The sequence below is a fragment of the Xyrauchen texanus genome, chromosome 12 (genome assembly GCF_025860055.1).
Source record: "Xyrauchen texanus isolate HMW12.3.18 chromosome 12, RBS_HiC_50CHRs, whole genome shotgun sequence".
NCBI classification, from domain to species: Eukaryota; Metazoa; Chordata; class Actinopteri; order Cypriniformes; family Catostomidae; genus Xyrauchen; species Xyrauchen texanus.
In genome coordinates, this window is record NC_068287.1 from 17851028 (window position 1) to 17877727 (window position 26700).

At 36.8% G+C, this 26700-nt stretch overlaps 1 protein-coding gene across 1 annotated transcript; it reads right to left on the reverse strand.

The window, feature by feature from the left end:
* Positions 1-26154, reverse strand: LOC127652758 (transmembrane protein 184A-like). The gene is made up of 9 exons (XM_052139112.1): positions 25735-26154; positions 24863-25105; positions 18786-18951; positions 12665-12755; positions 12134-12209; positions 11118-11209; positions 10797-10966; positions 6119-6316; positions 1-254 (listed from the first exon to the last, which is right to left on the reverse strand). Exons 2-9 carry the CDS (start codon positions 25103-25105, stop codon positions 22-24), a joined length of 1269 nt encoding a protein of 422 aa, XP_051995072.1. The 5' UTR covers positions 25735-26154; the 3' UTR covers positions 1-21.
* Between the last annotated feature and the right edge of the window lie 546 nt (positions 26155-26700).

Sequence of the window (26700 nt, forward strand, 5' to 3'; positions counted from 1 at the left end):
AGGACAGTCAAGAATAGGGCACTAGAACTCATCATCTGTGTCGATCAGCACCACCTTGTCAGATTTCTTTGAGCTCTTGGAGGAGCTGACTCCTGCCTTGCCATTCATGTTGGGTTGCACTACTTCCTGGGTGGACTGCTGGGTGTACTGTTGGTAGGCCGGTGAAAAGTTGTGGATTGCATCCTGAACCATGTCTCCAGGGTTCATGGTCTCCTTCAGGCCACTGGATATGCTGTGCATAGGTGCTACATTTTCTACAAAACAAAACAATAGAGAAAAGCATTAAATGTCACATTACATATTTGCAATGACATTTGAGACTTCAAATGAGGAAATCCAAATGCTTCAGTAAGCTATGATCTCAAAAGGTGTGTGAAACTTGGAGAGGATATTAGTAACCCAAACACTTTTCAAAGGAAACAAGATTAAGTTTCATAAAGTATCATTATTAAGACCCAACAGAATATAATAAGGTCACCATCTGAGCCCATGTAATATCCACTGCACCAATTTAGAGACAAATAACTCAACAGAAAGACACACCTAATATAGACATTGTAATGTTTCAAGGGAACATTCACTTTGATTCAAATAAACAACATGCAGAAACCAACAAGGCATAACTGTCATATTTCAGATTTTTTAGGCATGTCATTCATCTGGATTGCACCATTTACAAACAACCGGTGACTTACCGATACATTTACATTTACATTTATGCATTTGGCAGACGCTTTTATCCAAAGCGACTTACAGTGCAATTATTACAGGGACAATCCCCCCGGAACAACCTGGAGTTAAGTGTCTTGCTCAAGGACACAATGGTGGTGGCCATGGGGTTAGAACCTGTGACCTTCTGATTAACAGCCCTGTGCTTTAGCCACTACGCCACCACCACTCCATGCAATCTTGCTACTATCTTGCACTGCCAAGATCTGACCCAGCTGTTTGCAAATAGAAACTGGGATGAAAACAGCACTAGCACTGTGCTTATCTGCTCCACTCACGTGGTAGCCAAATCATCTCCTTCTTTATTTATCTACTAGAAGCTGGAGAGACCGAGCCAGCACACAGGTAAAAATGGACAATTCCACTGTTCCCTTATTTGTATCGGCTGTAGAGGCGTGCAGGTTTCTGACCTACAGTTCAAGAAATAGTTTAACATTATTTGTAAGGAATTGTGTTCTTCAGAGACTGGCCAGAAAACAATATGATTGCTCTGGTGGAGCAGAAAAGTGTCTGTTTGAGGATGAACAGTTGGGCATTTTGGGACCTGGTCCCATGAGTGGAGGGTGAAAACTCTGGATAAGCATATTATCCTAAATATCTCTTCACAGCAGGTCTGCTCGGCAGAATAGGCCATCCTGAATGGTTACACTGCCTAACAGGCTTTAGCTGAGCACACAGCCGAGACCTTTTAGGCCAGAAATATACTAATGATAGTGCTTGGTCTGATTAAACATGCTTAACAAGCAATCTTGAGTTACCAGGGTGATAAAAACCTTACTACTCAAGGGGGCGATAGAGTTACCTTCAAAAGTCTGTGCCATTAAACTGGATGTGTTATTCAGGTACGTTGCTAAAAATATATTGACTATCACTTACTTGCTCAGCAACATTCTCTTCAAACTGTTGCTCCGCCATGACAGTAAAACTCACCGTAGAAGCAAACACTTCACAATACTGCACCCTAAAGCGCCCAGTGCAGCAACGTTGAGAATGCAACGCAGAATTACATTGTGTTATGAATTGCGGTCTGACACATTTTGGAACACACTGCATGAAATGGAGCTTGCATAGCTGGAAATGCTTGTGTCCATGTACTTGCATAGAGTTTTGGCTTTTATCAATGGCTAAAGTTTAAAAAAACAGCAGTGGCTTCACCCTTTGAACTAAGTGTAAAGCCAGGGTTAAAAAAAGAAGGTCATGCCTACATATGCCTGTAGTTAAGTGTGGGGTTCTTCTGATTAACATGTTTTATTGATTCCCATATTGACACATAAAAGCAAGAACATATACAAATAGAATCAGTACTTAACCCTCTCTATTACTACTACCCCCCAAACCCCGCTCATAAGTGCAGCCTAGTGGTCCTGCATAATTATAGATATACAAAAGAAAAAACATAAATTTAATAATTAAATATAATATACTAATCACACACACAACCTCAACATCTCTCTCTCTCTAAAAATGCCATATATTGGCCACACCTTCCCAAGTCCAAGTCCAACAAGTCCAAATTACCCAATCCTCTAGATACCTCATCTCTGCACACCACTCTGGCACACCATTGGACTTCAAACCCCTTAAAATTACTTGTCTGCCAATCATAACATCTGTCAAGACCCAATTTCTTAAATAAATTTGTCCCCCAAATTTATGACTGCATCGTCGCCCAAAATACAAAGTCTGGGCCAAAGCAAAATTTCAGTGCCCAAAACGTCAATCAAATAGCTCTGTACCTTCATCCAAAAGTCTTGAATCTTAACACCCCCCAAAAGGCATGAGTCGTGTCTCCGATTTCTGATTGGCAACGCCAGCAGTTGGGTGTGTCTTTAAGACCAAGTCTGTATAATCTAGAGGGTGTCCAATAAAATCTATGTAAAATCTTAAATTGCATAAGGCGAACCGTTGCATCTCTAGATGCAGACTACACATTTGTCAGAATCCTAGTCCACACTCCCTTCCTCAATACCAAATTGAAATATTTTGACCATAATCTCTTGATATAAACTAAAGCTCTGTCCCCCAGACTCTGAATTAACAGGGAGTAATGCACTGATACCTCACAACCTTTTCCAAAAACAGTTATCACCTCTCCCAAAGCATCTGCCGCTTTAGGGGGGTGTGTGCTACTCTCTAAAACCGTACAGAGCATGTGGCACAGCTGTAAATACCTATAAAACTGAGATCTGGGGAATCCCAAAATGATGACCCAAATTCTCAAAAGATCTCAACACACCACTCTCATACAGGTCGAGTGTAACAACCCCCCTTACAATCTACTCTAACCAACAGAAAGGGGACTTATTGATACATCATTTTGGGTCCAGACATATGCTTGAGGCAACATTTAAATAAATGTCCAAATTAAATACTCTGGACACTCTTGTCCAAATCACGTGCAAATGTGAAATAATGGGGTGTGACTTAACTTCTCCGGTTATTTTGATAAAAATGCTTTGCAGTGGTGAAATAGGGCCAAGAACTTCCTCTCATGTCTGAGACCGAATGCATAATAATAAAACAAAATCTTGGGTAGGCCTAGCCCACATCTGTCAATTGGCCTACGTAATTTGTTTACCATTCCAAATGAAGAACTTTGCGATTCTATCAAATTCCATGAAATAAGAGAGGGGGACATCTACAGGGAGAAACTGTAGTAGGTAGTTGAATTTTGGGATACAATTCATTTTAATTACATTAACCTTCCAGTCATAGATAAATGTAATGAAGCCCATCTGTCCACATCATTCGAAAACCTTTTTAATAAGGGATCAAACTCTTGACTAAATCAGACAAATTTGCTGGGAATAAAATTACCAAATACTTAATGCCCTGTTTGGGCCACTGGGAGGCGCCCGGCTGAAAAGCCGATACTGGACAGCATGTTGTCAGTGCCAAAGCTTCGGATTTTAATTCTGTATCCTGAGATCTTAGAAAAGGAATTAATAATTCTGTGGAGGCAAGGCATAGATCTGGTAGGGTCAGTGACGAATAACAAAATATCATCTAAAGTAAAGTAAAAGCTTAATATGCACTACACCTTCCTCAAACACCCCTGGAAAAACATCCTCCTTTCTTATCATAGCAGCTAATGGTTCCAGGGCAAGACGGAACAATAATGGGAAAAGAGGGCAACCCTGCCGAGTGCCCCTATCCAGAGTAAATAATCTGAAATTAATCCATTTGTTTGAACCGCCACTACATGGTGTCTATAAAGTAACTTAATCCAACCAATAAATGTACTCCAGAACCCATATATTTCCAAAATCTTAAAAAGACAATCCCATTTTACCATATCAAATGCCTTTTCGGCATCAAGTTAGAAGGCAGCGACCAGAGTCTGATCATTCGCCACTGACCACATGATATTGATGAAACGCCTAATGTTATCAGAAGCGCTGCGGCCCCGAATAAACCCCACCTGATCAATATGTATAAGTGATGTCATAATTTTGCTTAATCTGTAAGAAAGTGAGGGGTTCTGAACATTTTTGAAGGCCAGCAATGATCTACTCATACATATCAGCAACCATCAGGTAATATGCTGTTATACATCTACATCACTCTATGAAAGAAGACCTTGCACTAAGATAGAATATTACCATTCAAACTGACATAAGGATATCTGATTGGATGAAATATAACTCAACTATCAGACTTCTTGGAAGTCAGAATACAAATCTAATTCACCTTTAACATTCAGTAGCGAGACTGGCATTACAGCCTAAATGGGTTGAAATTGAAATAGGCACCTTGAAAATCACAAGCAGAAGAACATGAATAATCTGTTAAGTGTGGAGCATGGCTTATGCACCCAATATGAGCAATGTCTTACTGCATACTGAGCAGTATACAGAAAATTCATATAATATGCACTATTAACATCCTGCATGCTCCGAAAATACTATAAGTGGTATAGTAGTAGTACTTCCAAATATAGCCAAAATATGGATATTCCAGGAAATCAAAATAGAGAAACGTTGTTTTTTGGGGTGATCTTAACTTATTAACTTATTGCATATTGTTTTTACTACAACCCCAATTCCGAAGTTGGGACAGTATGAAATATTCAAGTAAAAGCAAAAAGGATTGATTTGTAAATCATATTCACCCTTTGCTATTTTGAAAGCACCATAACTACATATTATATGTTTTACCTTGTGAAATGTATTGTTTTTTTTTATTTTGAAAATGATCAGATGATTGCAACACCCAAAAAAGTTGAGACAAGCAATTTATGACTTTTACTTAAATTTACTTAGACTTTACTATGCAAAGCAGAAGCCATACATCAACACTGTCCAAATGCACTGCTGACTTCTCTGGGCTCAGTCTCATCTTAGATGGAAAGTAGAACAGTGGAACTGTGTTTTTTTGGTCTGAAGAGTCCACAATTCAAAACCTTTTTGAAAAACACAGCTGTCGTGTTATCCAGGCCAAAGAGGAAAAGGACCATCCAAGCTGTTATTAACATCAGGTCCAAAAGCCAGTGTCTGTAGGGGACAGGGATGTGTTGGTGCCCATGGCATGGGTAACTCACACATCTGTGTGAACACCATAAATGCAGACAGATATGTACACATTTTGGAGCAACATATACTGCCATCCAGCACCATCGTTACAAGGTACGTCCCTGCATTTTCCAGCTGGACAATTTCAAACTACATACCGCCCTTATTACAAGTGCATGGCTATGTAAGCAGGGAGTGCGGGTGCTAGATTGGCCTGCCTGCAGTCCTGACCTGTCTCCAATTGAGAATGTGTGGTGCATTATGGAGCGAATCAGATGGCAATAAAGACCCCATACAATTGTGCAGCGAAAGACCTACATAATGGATGATTGGGGGAAAATTCCACTTTCTAAACTTAACAAACTTGTGTCTTCAGTGCCCAAATGCTTAATAACTGTTATTAGAAGAAATGGTGATGTTTCACAGTGCCAAACACTTGACTGTCCCAACCTTTTTGGAGCGTGTTGCAATCAACTGATTTGAAATTAAAATACATTAAAAAAACTACAAAGAAATTCACAGGGTAAAACATCATATAATGTGTATTTATAGTGCTTTCAATATAGCAAAGTGTGATTATAATTTATACTGTCCCAACTTTTTTGGTTTGTATAAGAAAAACACCAGCTGAAGATAAATCATTTTCTTTTTTCAAATAAAATGGTGAGATTCTCAGCACACAGGAGTTATTGGAAGCTCTTTGTCTTGCTGGTGGGAGTTCAGTTTTCCAGCAGTCCTCTGAACTCCGAGTCATAACCCTCCCAGGAAAAAGACTTCCAATTGCCTCATAAAGGCTCACTAAGTTTTTAAGATCTTCTAAACAAGTTAAAAAGTTCTGTTGTGTTTATCGGAAGTGTCAGAGTTGTGAGAATCCTTACCTGGGGCTTGACTCTTCTTCTCGCGGTAAACACTGGAGGTAAAGGCGTAGCGCAGGGCAATGGAGGCGAAGAACATCTCAATGCAGATTATGAAGTTTTGCCAGCCAGCTGCCACTGTGCCTGCACCCACCTGATGCCCATCGATGAACAGAGCTTCTGGGATCACACCACAACGCTCCAGAATAGCCAGAACCATTCCTGAGAAACAGACAAACAAAATAATTTGCATTTATATAGGGCAACCAATCATCTAAAAATGTATTTAATATAAGATAGAGAATGACAACATTCTGTATACTGTATCCATTATATCAGTAATAAGACTTAATAATTTTGAGACATTTTGACCCAGAAACACATTAAGATTTATACACTTTTTTAATGTTTTGCCTAATGATGTGATTAAGTTTCTACTCCAAACCATTGCTAAGATATAATCATTTAAAGGCTGGCTGAGATTTTTCTTTATTCTTTATGTACATGCAGGCCACATACATTGACTGGGGATTCCTAACGTTAACTATTCTGATTAATAAAATATGTTTAATGTTGTTGAATTTAAGCAGTTAACTTATGTTTAATACACACAAACAAAGATGCCTTTGAAAAAAAACCTTCTTAACAGCTTCTTTCTTAATAGCTTATTTCTTAATAAATCAGGTTTTATACAGGAATGCAAACTCATGAGAGGTAAAAAGGAGAGGTCATGACAGATATTCAAAATTTTCAGTTGATTTGTTTGTTGGTTTTAAATATTTTTTAAGTGTTTAAAATACCTACACTCAAAAGGTTCTTTACTGACCTTAATATTTCTATTTAGAAACATATCTTCCTGAAGTACCCTTTTGTGCTCAAATGGTTATTTGTGTAGGGCATTAGGGGTTCTTTATTCCCGCCCTTTTGATTTTTGAATGCAACTGTCAATAAATTCTTTCAAAGCCACCTCATCATTGATTCACTCACAGCACTGGAGTCCTGGAAGCTCAACTAACCAATTTCACAGAGTGTCAGCACTCTCCACAGGTAAACTTGATATCTTTTAAAAATGTTTTAGCAGGAATTTTATCAGGGATAACCAATCCCATTAGCGCAGATAAATGGGATTGAGCATTTGCTTATTTTTTCTTTTGCTTCACTATGTTTTTGAAAGTGAAATTGTAGGAATTTAAAGTTTACAGTTTATGGTAAATGTGCTGTTTGGGAACAAGTGGTTGGTCAAATCTGAAGTCATGATTTTTATCACTTTTGTAACTGCTGTGGCAGAAACTGTTCATGTTGGGGAGATCACATTTTCTCAGCTCATTCACCTTATAAAAATTCAACACAAATATACAGTAAACTCTATGGTGAAACTTTCCCCAAGCGGTTACTATTTTACATTTACATTTATTCATTTGGCAGACGCTTTTATCCAAAGCGACTTACAAAAGAGGAAAATATAAGCGAATCATCTTAAGGAGACAGTGGTACAAAAAGTGCCATACTACAAAGTTTCACTATCATCAGCATAGTATACAAAACAGATTTAAGTGCAACAAGAATTGTAAAATATATAAAATAAAATATATTTATTTTATTTTTTTAAGCATTAGCGTTTTATGCATTAACATGACTGTGGCAGGGCGGAGGGCGGGGCCGGGTCATGATCATACACACCCGGTCCCTTATCAGGCTAATCAAGCCTCCAAGAGGGATAAAGGCCGACTGCGGAGGATTGTGCGGGAGAGAGAGATAGTTTATGGACATGTCCGTCATGTGTGTGTTTGTCTTTTAAGTTTCTCATTAAACTATTATTTATATTGTCAAGCCGGTTCTCACCTCCTTCTTCCCATTGAACTCCTTTACAATGACTAATTGCCCAAAATAGTTTTTCTCGTTGCAAAATTAACCTCTACACATTCAATAATTATAAATTATTTTCCTCAAAGCTTCTTAACCTTTAGATTTAGAAATGTAGCCACAATACCCAAATAAAACATGCATCCAGTCATTTTATGGAAATATATTTAATAATCCTGATGAGAATTCATGAAGATAGAACCTAGAGCTCATGACATCTGTTTTTCTCTCCCTGCAGGCATGAGACTGATGGACCAACTTTAGTACTTATAACCTCTAAATAATAATCACAGAACAAATGAAACAATGCCTGTTTTCATACAACAGACGGTTTTGTCACTGATTGATAAAAGGCAGCACAGAACATGGGTACGTTTTTGCAAAATGTTGAGCAAATCCATTAAAATCTTAACCTATACAAAGTAAAACTTTCTTTAACTGCTGGCTTCATAGCCATAAGATTGTCTTTTTTTATTTTATAGATCTCTACCAGAAAATACAACTGTGATCAACTCAAGAGGTGAGCTGTCATTATGTCATTTTTGTTTTAAAATACTGACATTATGTTCTGAAAAGAGGTGGTAATTTGGGATTTGTATTGTGTTTTCTTGTATCCATCTTTACACTGATTGTAAATGTGTATTTCTATTCAGACAGATGCTGTTGGACCCCATAACTTTACCTACAGAGAGTAGGTGATGGATGGCGAAGACATGATATAGAGGATTGTGCAGATATTTTAGTGAAATTTAGCCTTCATTGCATCTATTTAGTGTTTCGATGGGACTTAGCTCTTTCTTGAATGTTTTGTTGTCAGTAAGGAAGAAAAATGCTCTCTCTATAAAATATAAAAGAATGTACACGTTACTGTCCTAGCCTTAATGTGTGGAGCAATGCGTGTCTGCTAATTCATTTGCATATGCATTTACTGACTCTTTCCAGTCAATAATTTGTTGACGTATTTATTAATGTAAATATGCATATATAACGTATATATATAATATTTTATTAATGAGTGATTTATGTATATGGAATTATTTAAATCACAATTTATTAATGTATTCAGCTAACAATTGCTGTAAAAGCCAAATGTTTTCCACAAGTTGTCATTTAAACAGAAAATAAAAGTACTTAACTGGCACATGCCTTACTTTTATTTATGTATTTGTTTGTGTTTATATTTAATATAAAACCATAATTAAGGCTAAAATGTTTTATAGGAAATATAGAGCATCAAAAATTGTCTTTAAAGCACTTTCAAAAGGAAGGTTTCTTTATGGAACCTATTAAGCTCAAGTTCTATTTAGCACCAAAAAGGGTTTTGCTATTGTTACAAGCCGAATAAACTTTATTTAGTTGGAACCATTTTACTTAAGAGTATAGGATTGTCATGATTATGAAATTTGTCTGACGAATAATTGTTAAACAAATAATTGTGATCATGACGAATAATTGTCATACAAATGATCAGAATTTTGTCATAAATTTATGTTAAACCTTAAGAAGTCTAATCATATTTAACTTTTACATGATTTTCTTTAAGACTTTAAAAACGTATGAATGACATTAAAAAAAATATTTGATATGCTATTATTTTATATAATAATATTTCAAAATATCGGTCTCTCTTTTTGGTCAACTTTAGTCTTGGCTTTTTTGCATTTATGCTGTTGTTGTTGGAGCCCAGCCAACCTGAACAGCTATTGTTTTATATTGCATTACAGTATGCAATAGTGAAATATTTCTGTGCAAAATTCTTGACTTTCACACTTTACTTTAAGGCTCTCTGATTAAACTCACGAGCCCTTATTTCACATGAAGATCTTTGAGATTCTGTTTCTTCATTTTATCATCTCCAAAAATAGAGTAAGCTGGCATTTCCTCTGTGTCACTGCATATCATTAACACTTGTGTATGAACCCACAATGACAAATAACATTTGCCATTACACGATCGTTAAATTAAAGTGAAAATGGAGTGCTTAGCGTTCACTAAAATCCTAGATTATTTTTCATGGGTGATTGATGCAAAACTTCATTGAATGAGACACTCAAACCATTGTTCTTTCTCTTTTTTGGACAGTAAAATGTAATTGGAATTTAAAGCGTACAATAACCCTATGATCAGACGACTATTTAATAAATGCTACATGTCTAAACGTAACACATTCAAGTAATTTAAATAAGTAAAAGGTCGAAAATTTTAACAAACAATTTGGGCAAAGTAGCTCCAAAAAAGGTGACTAGCTGAAATTGAGTAGTTTGCATCCCTGTTTTTAATTAATAAATGGAACACACATAATTTGCAGTAATTTGCTTTGTATGCCCAAATTGAAAAGAGGCTAGTTGCAAACATTTTAATTAGTATATCTTTTTTTTTTTTTTTTAAATCAGACGAGGAACTAATGCCTTAAAACTGAATGCACAATTTTGGATGGAATATATATATATATATATATATATATATATATATATATATATATATATATATATATATATATATATATAGTCCATCCAAAATTGTCTGACTAATAATTGTTAAACAAATAATTGTGATCATGACGAATAATTGTCATACAAATGATCAGACTTTTGTCATAAATTTATGTTAAACCTTAAGAAGTCTAATCATATTTAACTTTTACATGATTTTCTTTAAGACTTTAAAAACGTATGAATGACATTAAAAAAAATATTTGATATGCTATTATTTTATATAATAATATTTCAAAAATATGGGTGCATTAAGTTGAAATTAATCATTAATTACAATCAATTATTTTAATCTATTGTAAGCCCCAATAAAACAAAACTGTTCCTGTTTGTGCCGAGTGACCTACCTTGCCAGAAAGAGAGGAAGATGACGGATTTGATTGTGAGAAACTTAAGAACTGGCTCGTAAGGTCTCAGCAGGTCACTTGTGGCAAAGTAGAAGAGGAAGAGGGCATAGAGAGCCAAACTGACTGAGAAATTGTAGATGATTGTGATGTAGAGGTAACCTCCCGTTACACTATACAAAGAGAAACAACACAAGCAATTAAAACACTTCCATTAAAAATTGGCCACCATTAACAGCTTGTCAGAATGCAAAGTGTGAGGCCATGTTTTTATGAAGTGCTGATGTAAGATGAAATGAATGAATGAATGACAGGGCTGCTCACTTAAAATCTCCATCATGATATTTGCCAAATGCCTGGAGGAGGATGGTGATGACAGCCATGATGGGTTTCACAACACAGAACTGAAGTGTGGCCTAGATGACAACATTAGCAACAGAAGCATGTAAGTAATGAGGAAGCACCTTTTTACTGGAGATGTTTTTTCTGTTATGTAGTCAACATGGGTGCCCTAATATAATATGTGTGACAGAGGACTTGCCGCTCTAATCATTTTCAAAAGAATTGTAATGTTGCATACTTTTTTGACAGGAAGTGCTCATTGCTTGCATAATCAACACAAAAGTTTGTCATGATTGACAAATCCATTTATTGAAAGCAGCATAGATGAGATTTCTTTCCCAACTTCATGACATCCAAGTAGGAATTAGCTGCTTGACTCATCAACAGGGAATACAAGTTAAAATTGAAGATGTTTGTCTGAAAACCCGTCTCAAAATAATCAAAGTCTGTCTGATATATCGCAAGATGATACTTCAAAAAATACCACATAAGGCGACCAGTCAGACAGAATCATGTGTTTTAAAATTCCACTTTCTACAAAAAGTTCAATTCACTTTCTTTCCAGTCTTTTGAGGACGGGGCTCTCAAATCCAATTTCCATCAGTATTATTCTCAAAGCGCGAACAGCTTCCTCAGCTGCTGCACAGACAGCGGTGCGCTGAAGGCAACAGCTATTTATTGCATTTATTATCGAGCTACTTGCACCTGCTTCATACAGTTTTTAATCCTACATCAACCACTGGAGCTCCTCGGGAAAGCAGAGGTTACGATGATAACAGCTGCAACTTCACAACAATTCAGGTACAAAAGGTAGGTCAAATTTGAGGAGACAGATGTTACACAAATTCAGACCCTCTATTAACAAAAAATAACTAACTTGCTCTTTATATATAACAGTACGTCCCAATACAACTGCAGACCAATTTAGAATGGGATGCGAGACGTCATACATAGATGCTGTTTTTGATTTCAGAGACAAAAAAAAAAAGGGAACAAACCTGCTTGCAGAACCTTAAGAACCCAATGGAGTAGCTTATTCCTACCAGGCAGCATGTGCCATATAGACAGCTCGACCTGTAAGAGGCAAAAGAAGAGGAATATATGGAAGGTTGAACTTATTCTAGTTTGATGAACATATCTCATATAAGATGCATCATAAGGAAGTGGAAGCAGCCATAGGTAAAGTTATTTTTCATATACAGCCTTATAATAGACAAAGTTGTTAGAGCCTTGACCTAGCGGTGAGCATAAAAGCTTTGGCTAATTCAGCCATGGTGCTAAAGAGGGCGATGTGTGTTCGATTCCAGCTCACAGCCCCAATTTTCCTGTGTTCATATCATCATTTGGTACTCTTTTCTCTACATAATCCACCGGTTTCCATGACAATAACATTTACAATTAATAAAATAATAAATATGTCATCACTGGATGGCAGTCACCATATTAGTGCAAAAGAAGAGCTCTATAAGATGTGACCTACAGATGTTCAGAGCATTCACGGTGTTAAAAAGAGACATGAGAACACTCACTGAATAGGCTTCCCTCTTATTTCCGACATGATGGCACTCTCTCCGCCGAGGTATTCAAAAGACAGGCTTAGAAAGTTGTATATCACAAATGCTATAACAAGAAAATAGAGAAAAACAATCAATATAGAGTAAGTCAATCATACATGGCCGATTAACTTGAACAACAATCAATTTGCAGTGAGAGGTTTAAACATTAAGCAAACAGAACATAATTCTCCCCCATTTTGATACAAGTAGGCCTGTTGCGATTATTATAGTCTGATCGAACAAAGTTATAGAAAATATATAGAAATGACTTGAACAGGACGTTTTTGTTTCTTATTTTCCAGCGTAATTGCATTATGTTTGCTCTCCAAAAATGAACTTCGACCATATAAGCTGAAGATTAACTGCTTCTTGAGCGCTCAGATGCATGCGCAGTCTGCAGAGGTTCACACCAAAATCCAGAGGATTTTGATAGTGAATGCAAAGTGCTTTTGTTTCACTTTAATATAACATTTGTTTCACACATTTTAACATATAAGGGCTCGTGCCTCGTGGGTTTAATCGGAGAGTCTTAACATTACGTGTGAAATTTCTGAGTTTTGGACAGAAATATTTTATTCTACTGCATAACTGAACATATTTTTATATTCAGGTTGGCTGGATTTCAAAAACAACTGTGCAAATGTAAAATGGACCTGGACTGAAGTTGACCAAAAAGAGAAACTTTTTATGTAGGGACGCAGGCATTGATACAGATTTCCAATTAGATTCTGATTCACAAGCTCTTGATTAGATTGATTCATACGGCTATATTTCCTTACATATTTAAGTAATTCTCTGTCAGCTAATGCTGTAAATTATACAGGGGACCTTCTAACTTGGTACATTATGAAATTATTAATATTACAAATTGCATTTCATCATTTTGGTCACATTTTAGCTTTAATTTTTTTTACAAATTCAATGAAATCCATCAATAAAAATGATGTCTTACTATAGGATAAACTGCAAATAATATATTGCATATCAACTTTTGCCATATATTTTGTTACATGTTTATTATTTACATGCATAATTTGTGCAATTTGCATAATCTGAGCATCTGGAACCTTTTGAATTTGACACTGAATTTTTACTTAAGATACTATGTGAATTCAAACAAAATGTAATTAACACATTATTTCTATAGGACTAGTTTTATATTCTGGCTGTACAAAAGAGTACTTTACTGAATTAGGACATAGCTAGTACATTTTTTGTTTCCCACTCCATAACAGATATCATTTTTTTCTTCCATCAAATATCAAAATTGTGACAACCCTAGATGAGAATTGTATTTGTGTCAAGAATATCCATCTTAATCTGAGCCTGCTATTTAAAGACATCTTAGCTGAAGCTAGGTCAGATCTCACTGTCTTTCAGCATTTACAACAGTTGATTCGCTTCAACCTCTGGTAAGAGTTCAATTTCACAGACTGCCCTGTGCCCTTACACCAGAACTCAATATCTTTATAGATCACTTAACAACTGTCTCGTATACGAATTTGTTAAACATATTGCTTTAATTCACCTTCCTTGTGCTTAATGTGGCAACTCAAAGTAGAGCAGTTGAGATGTTTTAAAGTGCAATTTAAACTACATGAATATTTAGATAGTAAAGCAATCTAAATCAGGGGTCTTCAACCATTTTCAGGCCAATGACTCCATGGTGGGTAAAGAGATGGAGCCAGGAAAATTGCGTTTTATGCCTATAAAAACGTGTAAGGTAGACTACCACATATTTGTATTGTGGGATTGCAAATTTAACTGTCACTATAAGATCAGGTGGTCCATGGTCTTTTACATCACATGAAAAAATACAGTAGTATACAATCTATCATTCAGGACAAGCACAGATAAATAATGCCTGTTTCTTTGTTCATTCTTGATAAGAATCAAACGGTGCGAGAATGTTGACCTGTCTCAAGTTCTCAGGACCAGGTGGGCATCAAGCCCTTTGGCGATAATATTTATCTAGATTAGGTATATTTGATCTTACAGTCGGGGGTACATTGTCTCACTTCAGTTTAACCCTGTCTCACCTCTGTTTAACCCCTGCGTGTAAGGCCAATATGTATACGGACTACCTACTGAATGCCTATAAAATACAATTTATTCCTCCCTTGGTTAAACTTAATGGCTGCCGCACAAGACAGCACATTCTGACCTGTAGACTGATGCCTCGTGATCTTGAAATAATGAAAGCACCATTACTACACATAATATGATGTTTTACCTTGTGAATTAATGTTGAAAATGAAAACGTACAGTAATTTAAAATCAGATGATTGCAACACGCTCCAAAAAAGTTGAGACAGGGCAATTTAAGACCAATAACAATTTGATGAGTTGAAATATCAAAGCGATGTGAAACAGGAGATGTTAAACAGGTGAGGCAATTGTGTCATAGTACTGTATACAGTAAAATCCAAAAACAGCCTCAACCTTCAAGAGCACGGATCGTTCAAGACTTGTGATTTTGCCAACAGATGCTTCAGCAAATAATCCAGCATTTTGAGAATGATGTTCCCCAAAGACAAATTGGAATGATTTTGGGCAATTCACCCTCTACAGGACACAATATATTTAAACGATTCAAAGAATCTGGTCAAATCTCAGTGCGTAAAGGGAAAGACGAAAACCACTTCTGAATGCACGTGATCTCTGATTCCTCAGACTTGGATCTGGGCTTGATCGTAGAACAGTGGAACTGTGTTTATTGATCTGAAGAGTCTGCATTTCAAAACCTTTTGAAAAACACTGCTGTTGTGTTTTCCAGGCCAAAGACGAAAAGAATCATCCAAGCTGTTATTAGGTCCAAAAGCCAGTGTCTGTATGGGCCAGGGGTGTGTCGGTGCCCATGGCATGGTTAACTTGCACATCTGTGAGAACACCATGAATGCAGACAGATATGTACACATTTTGGAGCAACAAATACTGCCATCCAGCACCATCTTTTCCAGGGACGTCCCAGCAGTCTCCAGCAGGACAACTTCAAACCACATACTGCCTGGATTACAAGTGCATGGCTATGTAAACAGAGAGTGCGGGTGCTAGATTGGCCTGCCTGCAGTCCTGACCTGTCTCCAATTGGGCGCATTATGGAGCGAGTCAGATGGCAATAAAGACCCCATACAATTGTGCAGCTAAAAACCTACATAATGGATGGATGGGGGAAAATTCCACTTTCTAAACTTATCAAACATGTGTCTTCAGTGCCCAAATGCTTAATAACTGTTATTAGAAGAAATGGTGATGTTTCACAGTGCCAAACACTCGACTATCCCAACTTTTTTGGAGAGTGTTGAAATCATCTGATTTGAAATGACTGTACATAAAAAATAAAATAAAAATACAATACATTTCACAAGGTAAAATATAATATGTAGTTGCGGTGCTTTCAATTTAGCAAAGGGTGTATATCATTTACAAATCACTTTTGTTTTTATTAGCATTTTTCATGCACGTGGTCTGTTTGGAAGTTTGAAATGAACCACCACATCCTCACATGGTTCTACACCAGTACTGTAGAGAGCATCCTGACTGGCTGCATCACCGTCTGGTACGGCAATAGCACCGCCCACAACCACAAAGCCCTGCAAAGGGTGGTGCGAACTGTCAAGACACATCATTGGAAGTGAGCTTCCCTCCCTCCAGGACATATATAACAGGCGGTGTGAAAAAAGCTCGGAGGATCATCAGAGACTCCAGCCACCCGAGTCATGGGCTGCTCTCACTGCTACCATCAGGCAGGCGGTATAGCAGCATCAGGACCCGCACCAGCCGACTACATGACAGCTTCTTCCCCCAAACAATCAGATATTTGAACACTTAATATTATATTATTATATATCTCACGATCAATAATCAGCACTGCACTTTATTAATCTTATTATCTCACACTGGACTGTCAAATATATTCTCCACAATAGAACTACTGTATATATACTTTTTTATATACTCTTTATTTTTTATTGTATGTGTATTCTATATTGTGTGTATTGTTTACTGTACATTGTATCTAATTATTGTGTTGTTTAAGTATATGTACATTTGATATGTAAATTGTGTTGTGTAAATATGTTGTTTACTGTAATTGGTATAGGTCTCGTCATGACCACCATGTGGCTCGGAACTGCACACAAGACTTTCACCTACTGTTGCACTTGTGTACATTGTAGTGTGACAATAAAGTGATTTGATTTGATCTATTGAATTGGCCAGTTGGTTAGCACAGGAACGAAGGCACGTTGGTGAGACGCCATCTGGGCCAGAAGCTTTCCTTGACCTTTGCTTCTGAAAGACACGGCACACATCATCTTCACAGATCTTGAGTGCAGATTGTGTAGCAGGAGGGGTTTGCAGGAGGTGTTAATGTTTGTGTGAAGTGAAGGTCCGAGTGCGTGTGGGGTGTGAGATTGGGCCTTTCGAATCTGCAGTAGAACACATTCAGATCGTCAGCCAGTCATTGGTCCACCACAGGATTGGGGATAGGAGTCCTGTAATTAGTAAGCTGTTTTAGGCCACTCCAAACTGATGCAGGGTCCTTAGCTGAAAACTTGTTTTTCAGCTTCTCAGAGTAACTTCTTTTAGCCACCCTGATTTCCTTATTCCGTTTGTTCCTGGCCTGATTATACAAGACTCTATTCCCCATCCCTGTAAGCATCCTCTTTGGCATGACGAAGCTGTCTGAGTTTTCCTCTGAACCATGGTTTATCATTGTTGAATGATAAAAATGTCCTAGTAGGGATGCACATATCCTCACAGAAACTGATATATGATGTAACAGTATCTGTGAGCTCATCCAAGTCTGTAGCTGCAGCTTCATGTAATGCACTGTCCGGAATGGCTTCACTCAGCCAGGTTTCTGTGAAGCACAGTGCAGCAGAGTTTGAGAAGTTCTTATTAGTACGTGTGAGGAGATGTAGTTCGTCAGTTTTGTTGGGAAGAGAGTGGAGATTTGCTAGATGAATGCTCGGCAGTGCTGTTCGAACACCGCACTGACGGGGTTTAATCAGCGCACCGGCTCGTTTCCCTCGTCTGCGTCTTGTAGCGCGTTTAAACAACACAGCTGCGCCTCCGACTAAAATGTCCAGCAAAATGTCAGAGTATTCAAAAACCGGGAAAAGATTATCTGGTATGTGCTGCCGAATGTTCAGCAGTTCGTCCCTGGTAAAACTGACTGGAAAAAGATTACTAAACACAGGACAAACTAACAAAAACAACAAAAGATTTGGAGCTCCACACCGAGGTGGCCATCTGCGGCGCCATAGTAGATGCATCGTATGCGCTGGGGACTTTAGCATGTCGATGGATTCAAATAAAAACTCCTCCCTTTTGCTATCACTCGCATGAGTGATTATTACGAATGCCAATGGTGGATCAAACAATAATTTGTGGGCCCCCTGTTGAAGACCTTGATCTAAATAAGTTGCAGTTTTTATGTTCAAAGTTACATTGGTATCCTCTTTTACTTTTTATAATGGGATATGGATCTCCACACTGGAGTGCTCCCATGTAACTTAAATAATACAGTAAAAATAATGTTTCAAAACTTCATTGTCTAGGAGTAGTGGGATAGGCCTGCAAGGATGATAACAGAGACATTTAGTCCTCCTCCTTTCATCATAATGGTTCAATGGGACTTGACAAACAGGTTGGTTCTGTTACAGTGATCCTTTTTCTGTTACCCTCTATGAAACCTGCTACCCAAGTTCTGTAAAGCAGGCTCTCCTCACTGCAGACTAGATTTCTAAACAACAGCACACATCATACCAGCACTCTGATATTGGGAGTGAGTAATATTATGACCAGTGGGTGTGGTGGGTAGGAGCAGAGTGGCACTGGATTTGATTAGCAGAGGCATTTTTGTTTACCTTTGAGGGCATATTTTTTCAAACAGTATAAAAATATAGTATGTCATCATTTTAAATAAAATACTTCAGTTATATCCATCTCATATTTTATGTTATAATATGCATGATGCGCCTAGATTAAAACACTGAAATATATAAGATATTACAAATACAAAGCATTGTCATCACATTCTGTGGAATGTAATTAATTTCTGACCATAAGTGGCAACCAGTTACCGTACCTTCATAGCAATCTCGAACAGAGTCAAAATAGACATAATACTGGTCATTACTGATGAACAGCAGACTGAGCCAGGAGTCAAAAGCAAAGATGGGTACAATGAAGAGGATCCGTATAATGTAGCGCTGCTCGTTTGGCACCGTGTAAGACCTCAGGTGCAGGTAGATCTAAAAGACAAAAATTTGACAGTTCATTATAAATTACAACAAATCTGGCACGTCTTTTTTGCTTTGACTTACAGTGAAAAAGAGTCAAATGTGGTAATTAAAATGTGTATTGAAGCAGCAAGCTGCACAGCAGGTCAAAATGTGGCAAGAATACGAGAAAATTATTCATCATCTGGCACTACCACTGTGGTAATAGGTGTTTGGAAATGTCATTATTTACACCTGAAATTAGTTTGACTAACAGGAACTAGTACGCAATAATACCAGTGATGTTAGATAACAGTAAATGGATAACTGTAAAAGTATATGGATGGATAATTGAGCAAATAAAACAAGGCAGTGCATACATAGTTAAGCACACTAATGTTGACAGGATATTAACATTTACTCAAACCAAAGTTAAGTAATGTTTAATGTCACCTGGCTGTTAAAGACACACTCAATGTGCTTTCTTTTTTAGTTATGCATCAAAACAATGGACTTAACGAGTTGCAAATTACAATAACACAACATAATAATGACAATACAGACAGGTTTGATTATTATAAATCCAACAATTATGATTAATAGTCATTATAATTTAAAAAAAATATTAAAGCAAGTCACAAGCACTAGTGTATTACACCGATTTTACCAAATCTAAGGAGTGTTCTTAGGCACCACGCAAAATGGATTTATGCTGATACAGGTTTTAAATAGGTAATTTAGATATGATTAATACCAATATATATTATTATACTGATTAATACAGTATGATACAATTCAATCATAGCAAATACAATCCAATAAAAAAAACATAAAATACAAATACAATTGAATTATAGCAAAGTTACTAAATTGTTATCCATCGACAAGGCTGGTGGTAGATTTTGGAAGTGACACTAGGTGTAATGACCCAAGTGGCCTGGTTGATCTATCATATAGCTGATACTATGTTTTCTCACTGGGAGTATTAAAGCACATTTCTGTAAAGCTACTTTGAAACAACCCCTGCTTCCGAAATCATGTACTTCATAGTATGTATTGTATTTGATGAAGGATGCACTTCTTGGTCGGTAAAACAGTATGTTCTTTAGGCATGCATATGAGTAGCATGAATAGATTTCAGACATCCTTCATCTGAGGACATGAGCATTGTCTTCTGACCCGAATAGAACAACAGCAGCAAAAATATCCGCTCTGGTTTTGTAAAACAAGTACCATTTAAGCACAAGGAATGACTTTCTTGGTGTATATACAGTATATCACAGTTGAAAAGAGACGTCTGACTTGAAGTTCTCAGCCGTTCTTTTAAATCCAGCATTTTAAACATGACAATGCCTCAGCTTCCTAGGGATTATGGGATCGTTAAGTGTTCAGTTGATGAGCACTTCAGAATCTCACCGGAAATAGTAGGTCATTCGGGTATTTCTGGCTTACTGCTTCATTAATATTTGTCAGATTAATATAAAATTCAACCTAAGTGTGGTAACAATAGCATTTAACACCCCTAAATCTATCAAAATTAGGACTGCAACTAACGATTATTTTGATAATCGATTAATAGAAAGATTATTAGAACGATTATCGACTATTCGATATTTCTGTTACTATCCGATTATTCTGCTTGTGCCCTCACTTAAAAGGTTGTATTAAACATGCTTAATAACAATAAAGAGGACAAAATCATCTATTAGAAATTCCTCTAAATGACATTCACTGAATTGAAGGGGGAAAAAAATTTAATTCACTGAAAAAAATCCTATTATCAAGTGTTTTTGTCTTGTTTTCCATTTTGGACTAAATCCTTAAAACAAGATACATTTACTTGGGAAGCAACAGAATATATTTAGACTCACTTAAACATAAATGTATTTTGTATAGAAGTGTATTTTTTTACTGGGTTATACTTCTGCGAGTGCAGTAAAGACAAAATATACTTATATTCAAGATCTATTCCCAAAAAGCAAGTCTATATATCTTATATGCTGCTTCTCAGGTGAATGCATCTTTTTTAAAGGATATTTTAAAATATTTGTATTTTTAATATTATATTCAAAATTCTCATATAACCATTTTTGTTCTGCAGTATAGCTGCTAAAGGAAATGTACATTGTTTTAAAGGAGTTTTAGATATTTATATTGGAAAACATGCAGAAACAAAAACAAAAACTTATTTTTGCGGTGTATAATGGGGTGAAGACTACCTCTCTCAACTTTCTATTCACTTCAATCCATCTTTAACACACAAAAAACAAACTCGCTCTTATTAATAAAGCTGTGTATTCATGATAAGTAATGCACAGTGACATATATATAATGATTCAATAAATTGTGAGCCATCACTTTATAATCTAGCTGCATTAATGCTTGCCCGCTCAACGGATGAGCATCCCCGCAACAGAGTGCGCATCAGCCGGGTGCAGTTTCAATCTCATACTTATATATCGGGACATTCGTGCAACTCATAGAAGAGGTGCTGACCGCACAGAGAAATGCCAATTTCGGAGTTTGTAGTTAATTACATGATCTGCTACCGTATTAATTGAACTTTAATAAAGCTATAATGCATTAAATATAACTGCATTTAAGATGTAATGCCAGGGTGTTTCCTTTAAAGAGGTCCGGCTCTAATTATTCCACAACAAGAGTACTTCTGTATTTACTTATTTTGTATTTTTTCATTATAATTCCCTCAAACTTTGCGATCTACATCACCTGAAGCTGTTTGCCAGTTTAGAGTCCATCTGGACTGTGAGCGGTGTAATTCTTCCTCTCCTCAGTCAGGAGTGAACTGCAGCGCTGCTCTCACGAGTCATCATAAGAGTTTAATATGTTACATTAAATGAGACCAAACAACTATTCGATAACAGAATTTTTTGTCAATTTTATTTTATTGTCAACGTTGTCCATAACGTTGATTGATCATTTCAGTCCTAATCAAAATTCCTAATCTGATTTACATTTGGAAACACTATGAATTTTGTGAGGCATGTCCATGACCTTAAAGTCCCTTTGAACTTTATGTAACACCATTACTAAGGGGGCTCAATGTACTGTGGCTTCTTTAAACTTTGGACATTTTTAATCAGATGATTTGAGCCCTTCATTACACAGGTGGTGGATTGATGTATTTGTGGGCTTCTAAAAAAAAAAAAAAACTGAACTGATGCCTATAGGGGAAATACGTTCATAGTCTCCCAGACTCTATAATGCAGAGCTGACGGTGAGAGAGCACTGTGTTACTGTAATGGCTCTGGCCATTGACTGTCTGCTGTAGACATCCAGTCAAAGCTAATTACAACCTGTCTGAACCCGAAAGGAAATGCTATTGGAGCTCCAACTTTAAGACCATAAACCTTGTAAAATCTAGAATGCTGAGAAATGGCCAACCCAAGAGTGCTGTTGGTGCCTTGTCAATGCAGTATATAACAATTCACTTCAGGTTTCAGAAAACTGGCCCAGAAGGTAGTTATGTTCTAAATAGCAGGTCTTCAAAGACTCCTTTGATAGTCCCTGGCACTGATGGGAAAGTTTTGCAGGCAAATCAGTAACTTCAGAGCAAAATGTTTTAGAAATGCAATCTCAATTTCTGCCTTTTGTATGCAGAGCATAAGGCAAAACTCCACCGGGAGAATCTTTTGTAGCGAAACGAGAAAGACACTGAAATACTAAAACAATCCTGAGGGCTCTTTTAATCTCCTCAGGATTTACATATGTTGCCTCACGCAACCCTTCACCAATCCTCCCCAGGCTGCTATATTTGCAAAGCTGCGGATGAGGTGGTGTTGGATGATTTATTCTGCTGCTAGGTTTAGGGAGAAAAAACAGACTGTTTTGACTTGATTATGGCTTCAAGAGGAAAACTACTACACAGGAACTCATTTCCAGTCACCATATACCATCACAACATTGTATAGCTGCATCAAAACCGTCAGCTTGTCAGAGGTATTGGCTTTAGAATTGTGCACAAGATGTTTTGGAGGCAATCATGTCGAAGTCCACCGGGTACACTGAGCGTGCGCTGCAATTCAGAGCACAAGAAATACGGTTTCTGATCCCTGCTCTCCATCAGTAAAATCCCAGTAGTTCAATTACATAACAGATGCTTGAGAAACATATTCTATATTAAATTTCTTTATGGGTCATATAGGCTGCAATGAAAGCGGATTCAAAATATAACACCACTAGCTGGGAAATTAGATTTCAGCCTTCCCTGAAAGTGAACAATGCCGCCCAATATAACTGGTAATTTGATACACATGATGAGCATTTTCATACTGTGCATGCACTTCACCTGACAATTATTTTCTGCAATTGCAAAACTCATCCACCTCCAACTGATTTCATCTTTACCTTATTTCAGTTAAAAAGTAATGTGCATTGCCCCAGGCAACACAGTCAACTCATTCATATCCTGCAGATATTTATACTCCGGAAGGGTACTTGTTTTATCTGCGATGAACAAAAAAATAAAATAAAAGACAAGGAAATTAAGTACTCATCAGCAACGAGAGAGCATTTATATCTACAAAGTAATAATCAAACCCCAGCATAAATAGTTTATCAAACAGTCTGACGGCTGAGAAAACAACACTTATCACTTTTACTGATACAGCTGGTGTAAAGGTTAGTGAACGATGTTCTTTGATAGACCACAAAAGAACTTCCTGTATAAACAAGGGTTGGGCACACAAATGTTGGTCTCATTTTGTTTTCAGTCTTTCACACTTCAAACAAGACAACATTCGAGGCACTGTGGAAGGATTAAGTTTCTATAACATAAATATCTAAACTACTACGCTAAACTGCCAAAATAATGCTAAGCATTACAAATAAGCTATGGTTCAGTTTCACTTATATTATTTAAGAACAAGATCCTGCCACTTTTTAAATGACTCTTTGTTTTTGAGAGCAAAAGCTAAAGTGCACTTTGCAGATGGCACATCAGTGCACATATCCACTTGTTTACACATTGTGGCATTAGATCATCAAAAAGCCCACTAAAGCCATATTCTATGTTTACACTGCACGCTTATCAGCACTTGGAACAGGCACCACTCGGTGCTGTAGTTACCTTTGGCTGATCAAGGATGGCTAACAGTGCTTTAAATGGATAATGGATAATTTAGTGCAAGGAAAACAAGGAAGAATGTCCAGAACAAACAGGCAGGTACTTATTGACCTCTGATGAATGATAGTTAGTGGACACAAGGAAGGTAGCAGTGGAAGCGGGGGCGTGGTCGAGTGTTCGTCCGGAGAGAGAGAAAGCAGTAAGGGTGCACACACCGGAGCCTGGTAATGTCTAACACCTGTTTCTAGATGCAGTAAGCAGTGGGGAGAGCGGTATAAAGCGACCATGCCTTAGACTCTCGGGAAAGAGAGAGATGCAATGAGATGCAATAAAGTGTCTTATGTTGGATGTTTGACCAGCTCCCACCTCCTTCAGTGAGTCCACTTCTTTACAGTAGCATTAGTTGTTGCTGTTGTTTTATGACTTTGTTGCACAGACAGTCAATCTAGAATTACATGGTATTATCTAGATCCACAGTTCATAATGAGCCTTTGGTCAGGTATGAGGGAGGGAACAGCATGTAACAGCTCATGTTTCCTCCGCCTAGGCTATTTACTTTTATTTGCCTGTGCTCTGAATGAACCACAGCTATTAGTGCCCCCAGCCTTTCCCGTGCCACAATACCTCGCCATTTAATGCAGAGATTTATTCCTCACCTAATGGCCTGTAAAGGCTTTCAAAGGTTTCTGTGCTGGCACTGCTTTAAAAGCAACATAGCACAACCTTTCTATTCTTAAGTAGCACAGCTCCGTGGCCTAGAAATTGTGTTATGTGTCAGTGCCTGGCTGTAAAAGAAATACTATGAATTATTTGTCCTCAAACACATAAGTGACATTTCATTAACCTAAATTAGCTTACCTGATGGCAGGTGATAATGAGCGCAGACCAAACGAAAATACCAGACAAGGCCTGAGCAGTGGGGGTGTTGAGGAAGATCCGGTCATTCTCCACTACTTCAGTCCCATTACCTGACCTGATCACCGTTATGTTAGACATGCTGGATATATTTGACAACAGCGCTGAGTATGACGACTGCGGGACTGAATCATTCATATTTATATTTGAATCCATTGAGAGAGTCGCCTCCCTTGAATCATTCATCTATAAAAACAAAACCTTTAATGAATTAATATGACATAAGACATAATAGTAGTAACATACATTTGTATACAGTATATGCTGTCATTTAGAATTATATGCAACATTAACTATTGAACTGTGATATTTAACATAAGATAAAATACTAAACTTTTTATGCCACAAATGCTATCGATTTTAGCTTAACTTGAATTGAACACGGAATATTCCTTTAAAGTTATGGTTGGTTACTACAATAAAACTGAATTAACTTGGTAATTCACCATTACTAATATATATATATATATATATATATATATATATATATATATATATATTCTACACCACACAAATTGACAGACTGAAACTGAAGCTTCTAACACTGTTTGAATGAGACTCCTATTCATATTAATTATGATCTCGCAGTGAAAACTATATAGTAACTGGTATTTTTCCATGGTATACTTTTGTAAGTGTAGCTAAACACAAGAGATTTAAATAAATAACACATACGCGTTTAGAAATATATTCCTTTAAAAACGAAGCCGTTTATGAATTATTTGGATTACAGAAACTGCAAATCAACTATTCACGTCAAACGACATATTTTCACAAAAATGCAAGAAGTGTAGACAGATTTCTGAAACACTTACCCGGTGTCAACACCTGTGTGAGTTCAGACTTCCTGCGATCAAATGCAGTCCTCAAAACTCAAATGACTTTATAATAATAAACGTCACTTAACTCTGTTCATCGTACTGGCATTTAAACAATACATTCATAGTATTATCACAAGTTGAAAAGCTAAATAAAACACATGTAGCCATACATAAAAACGGCCCGTGAAATGACACCGATGAGTAAAGCTCCTACTTCCTTGTTTAATTATTGACAGGTATAATCGAAGTCAGGTCAGCAACTACCTTAAAACGTATTTATCGCGATAAAAAATCCCGGTATAGAAGCACAGCCTCACAATTATTTCCTTAAACGCTTTCTTCAATTCCAAAACCAAGAAGTTCGTAGTTCCGTATCAAATGAGACAGGTGTACGTACGTCTCAACGCAATGCACACCCAGGTCATGTGACCTTGCGAGCGACTTCATCGTGTTTCAAGAAAAAAAGGAAAAAGCAGCTGTTGAAGGCAATGGACTCAGTCTGTAAAGCTGTACTCCCAGTTGATAAAGATTGCATATGCATATTTTAGTTAATAAAATAATATGATGAAATACAAGTACAAATTGAAATAAAATAAACTTATAGTCAGAAAGTGTCTGCTAAAAGAAATTGTTTACATGGGAGTTTCTCTTCCTATAATAAAACTGTAAAAACTCATTCAAAAGGAGCATACATACAGTACAGAAGGTTATGTGGTAAAATAATTTATACTAAAACAGAGATATTGCAAACTATTTATGGTTATTGTGTTCTTATAGTTAACAAAAACGAACAAAAATACTTTTTGTAAAAACATAAAATTATTATTGGCAAAAAATGAAACTAAAATACTTTTTTGCATAACACTAAAACTAACTAAAATAAAAATGATCTTGAATTAATTTTAGTTTTTGATATACTAGGGTGAATATAGTCTCAAAAGGATGTTTTCTAATTCAGTC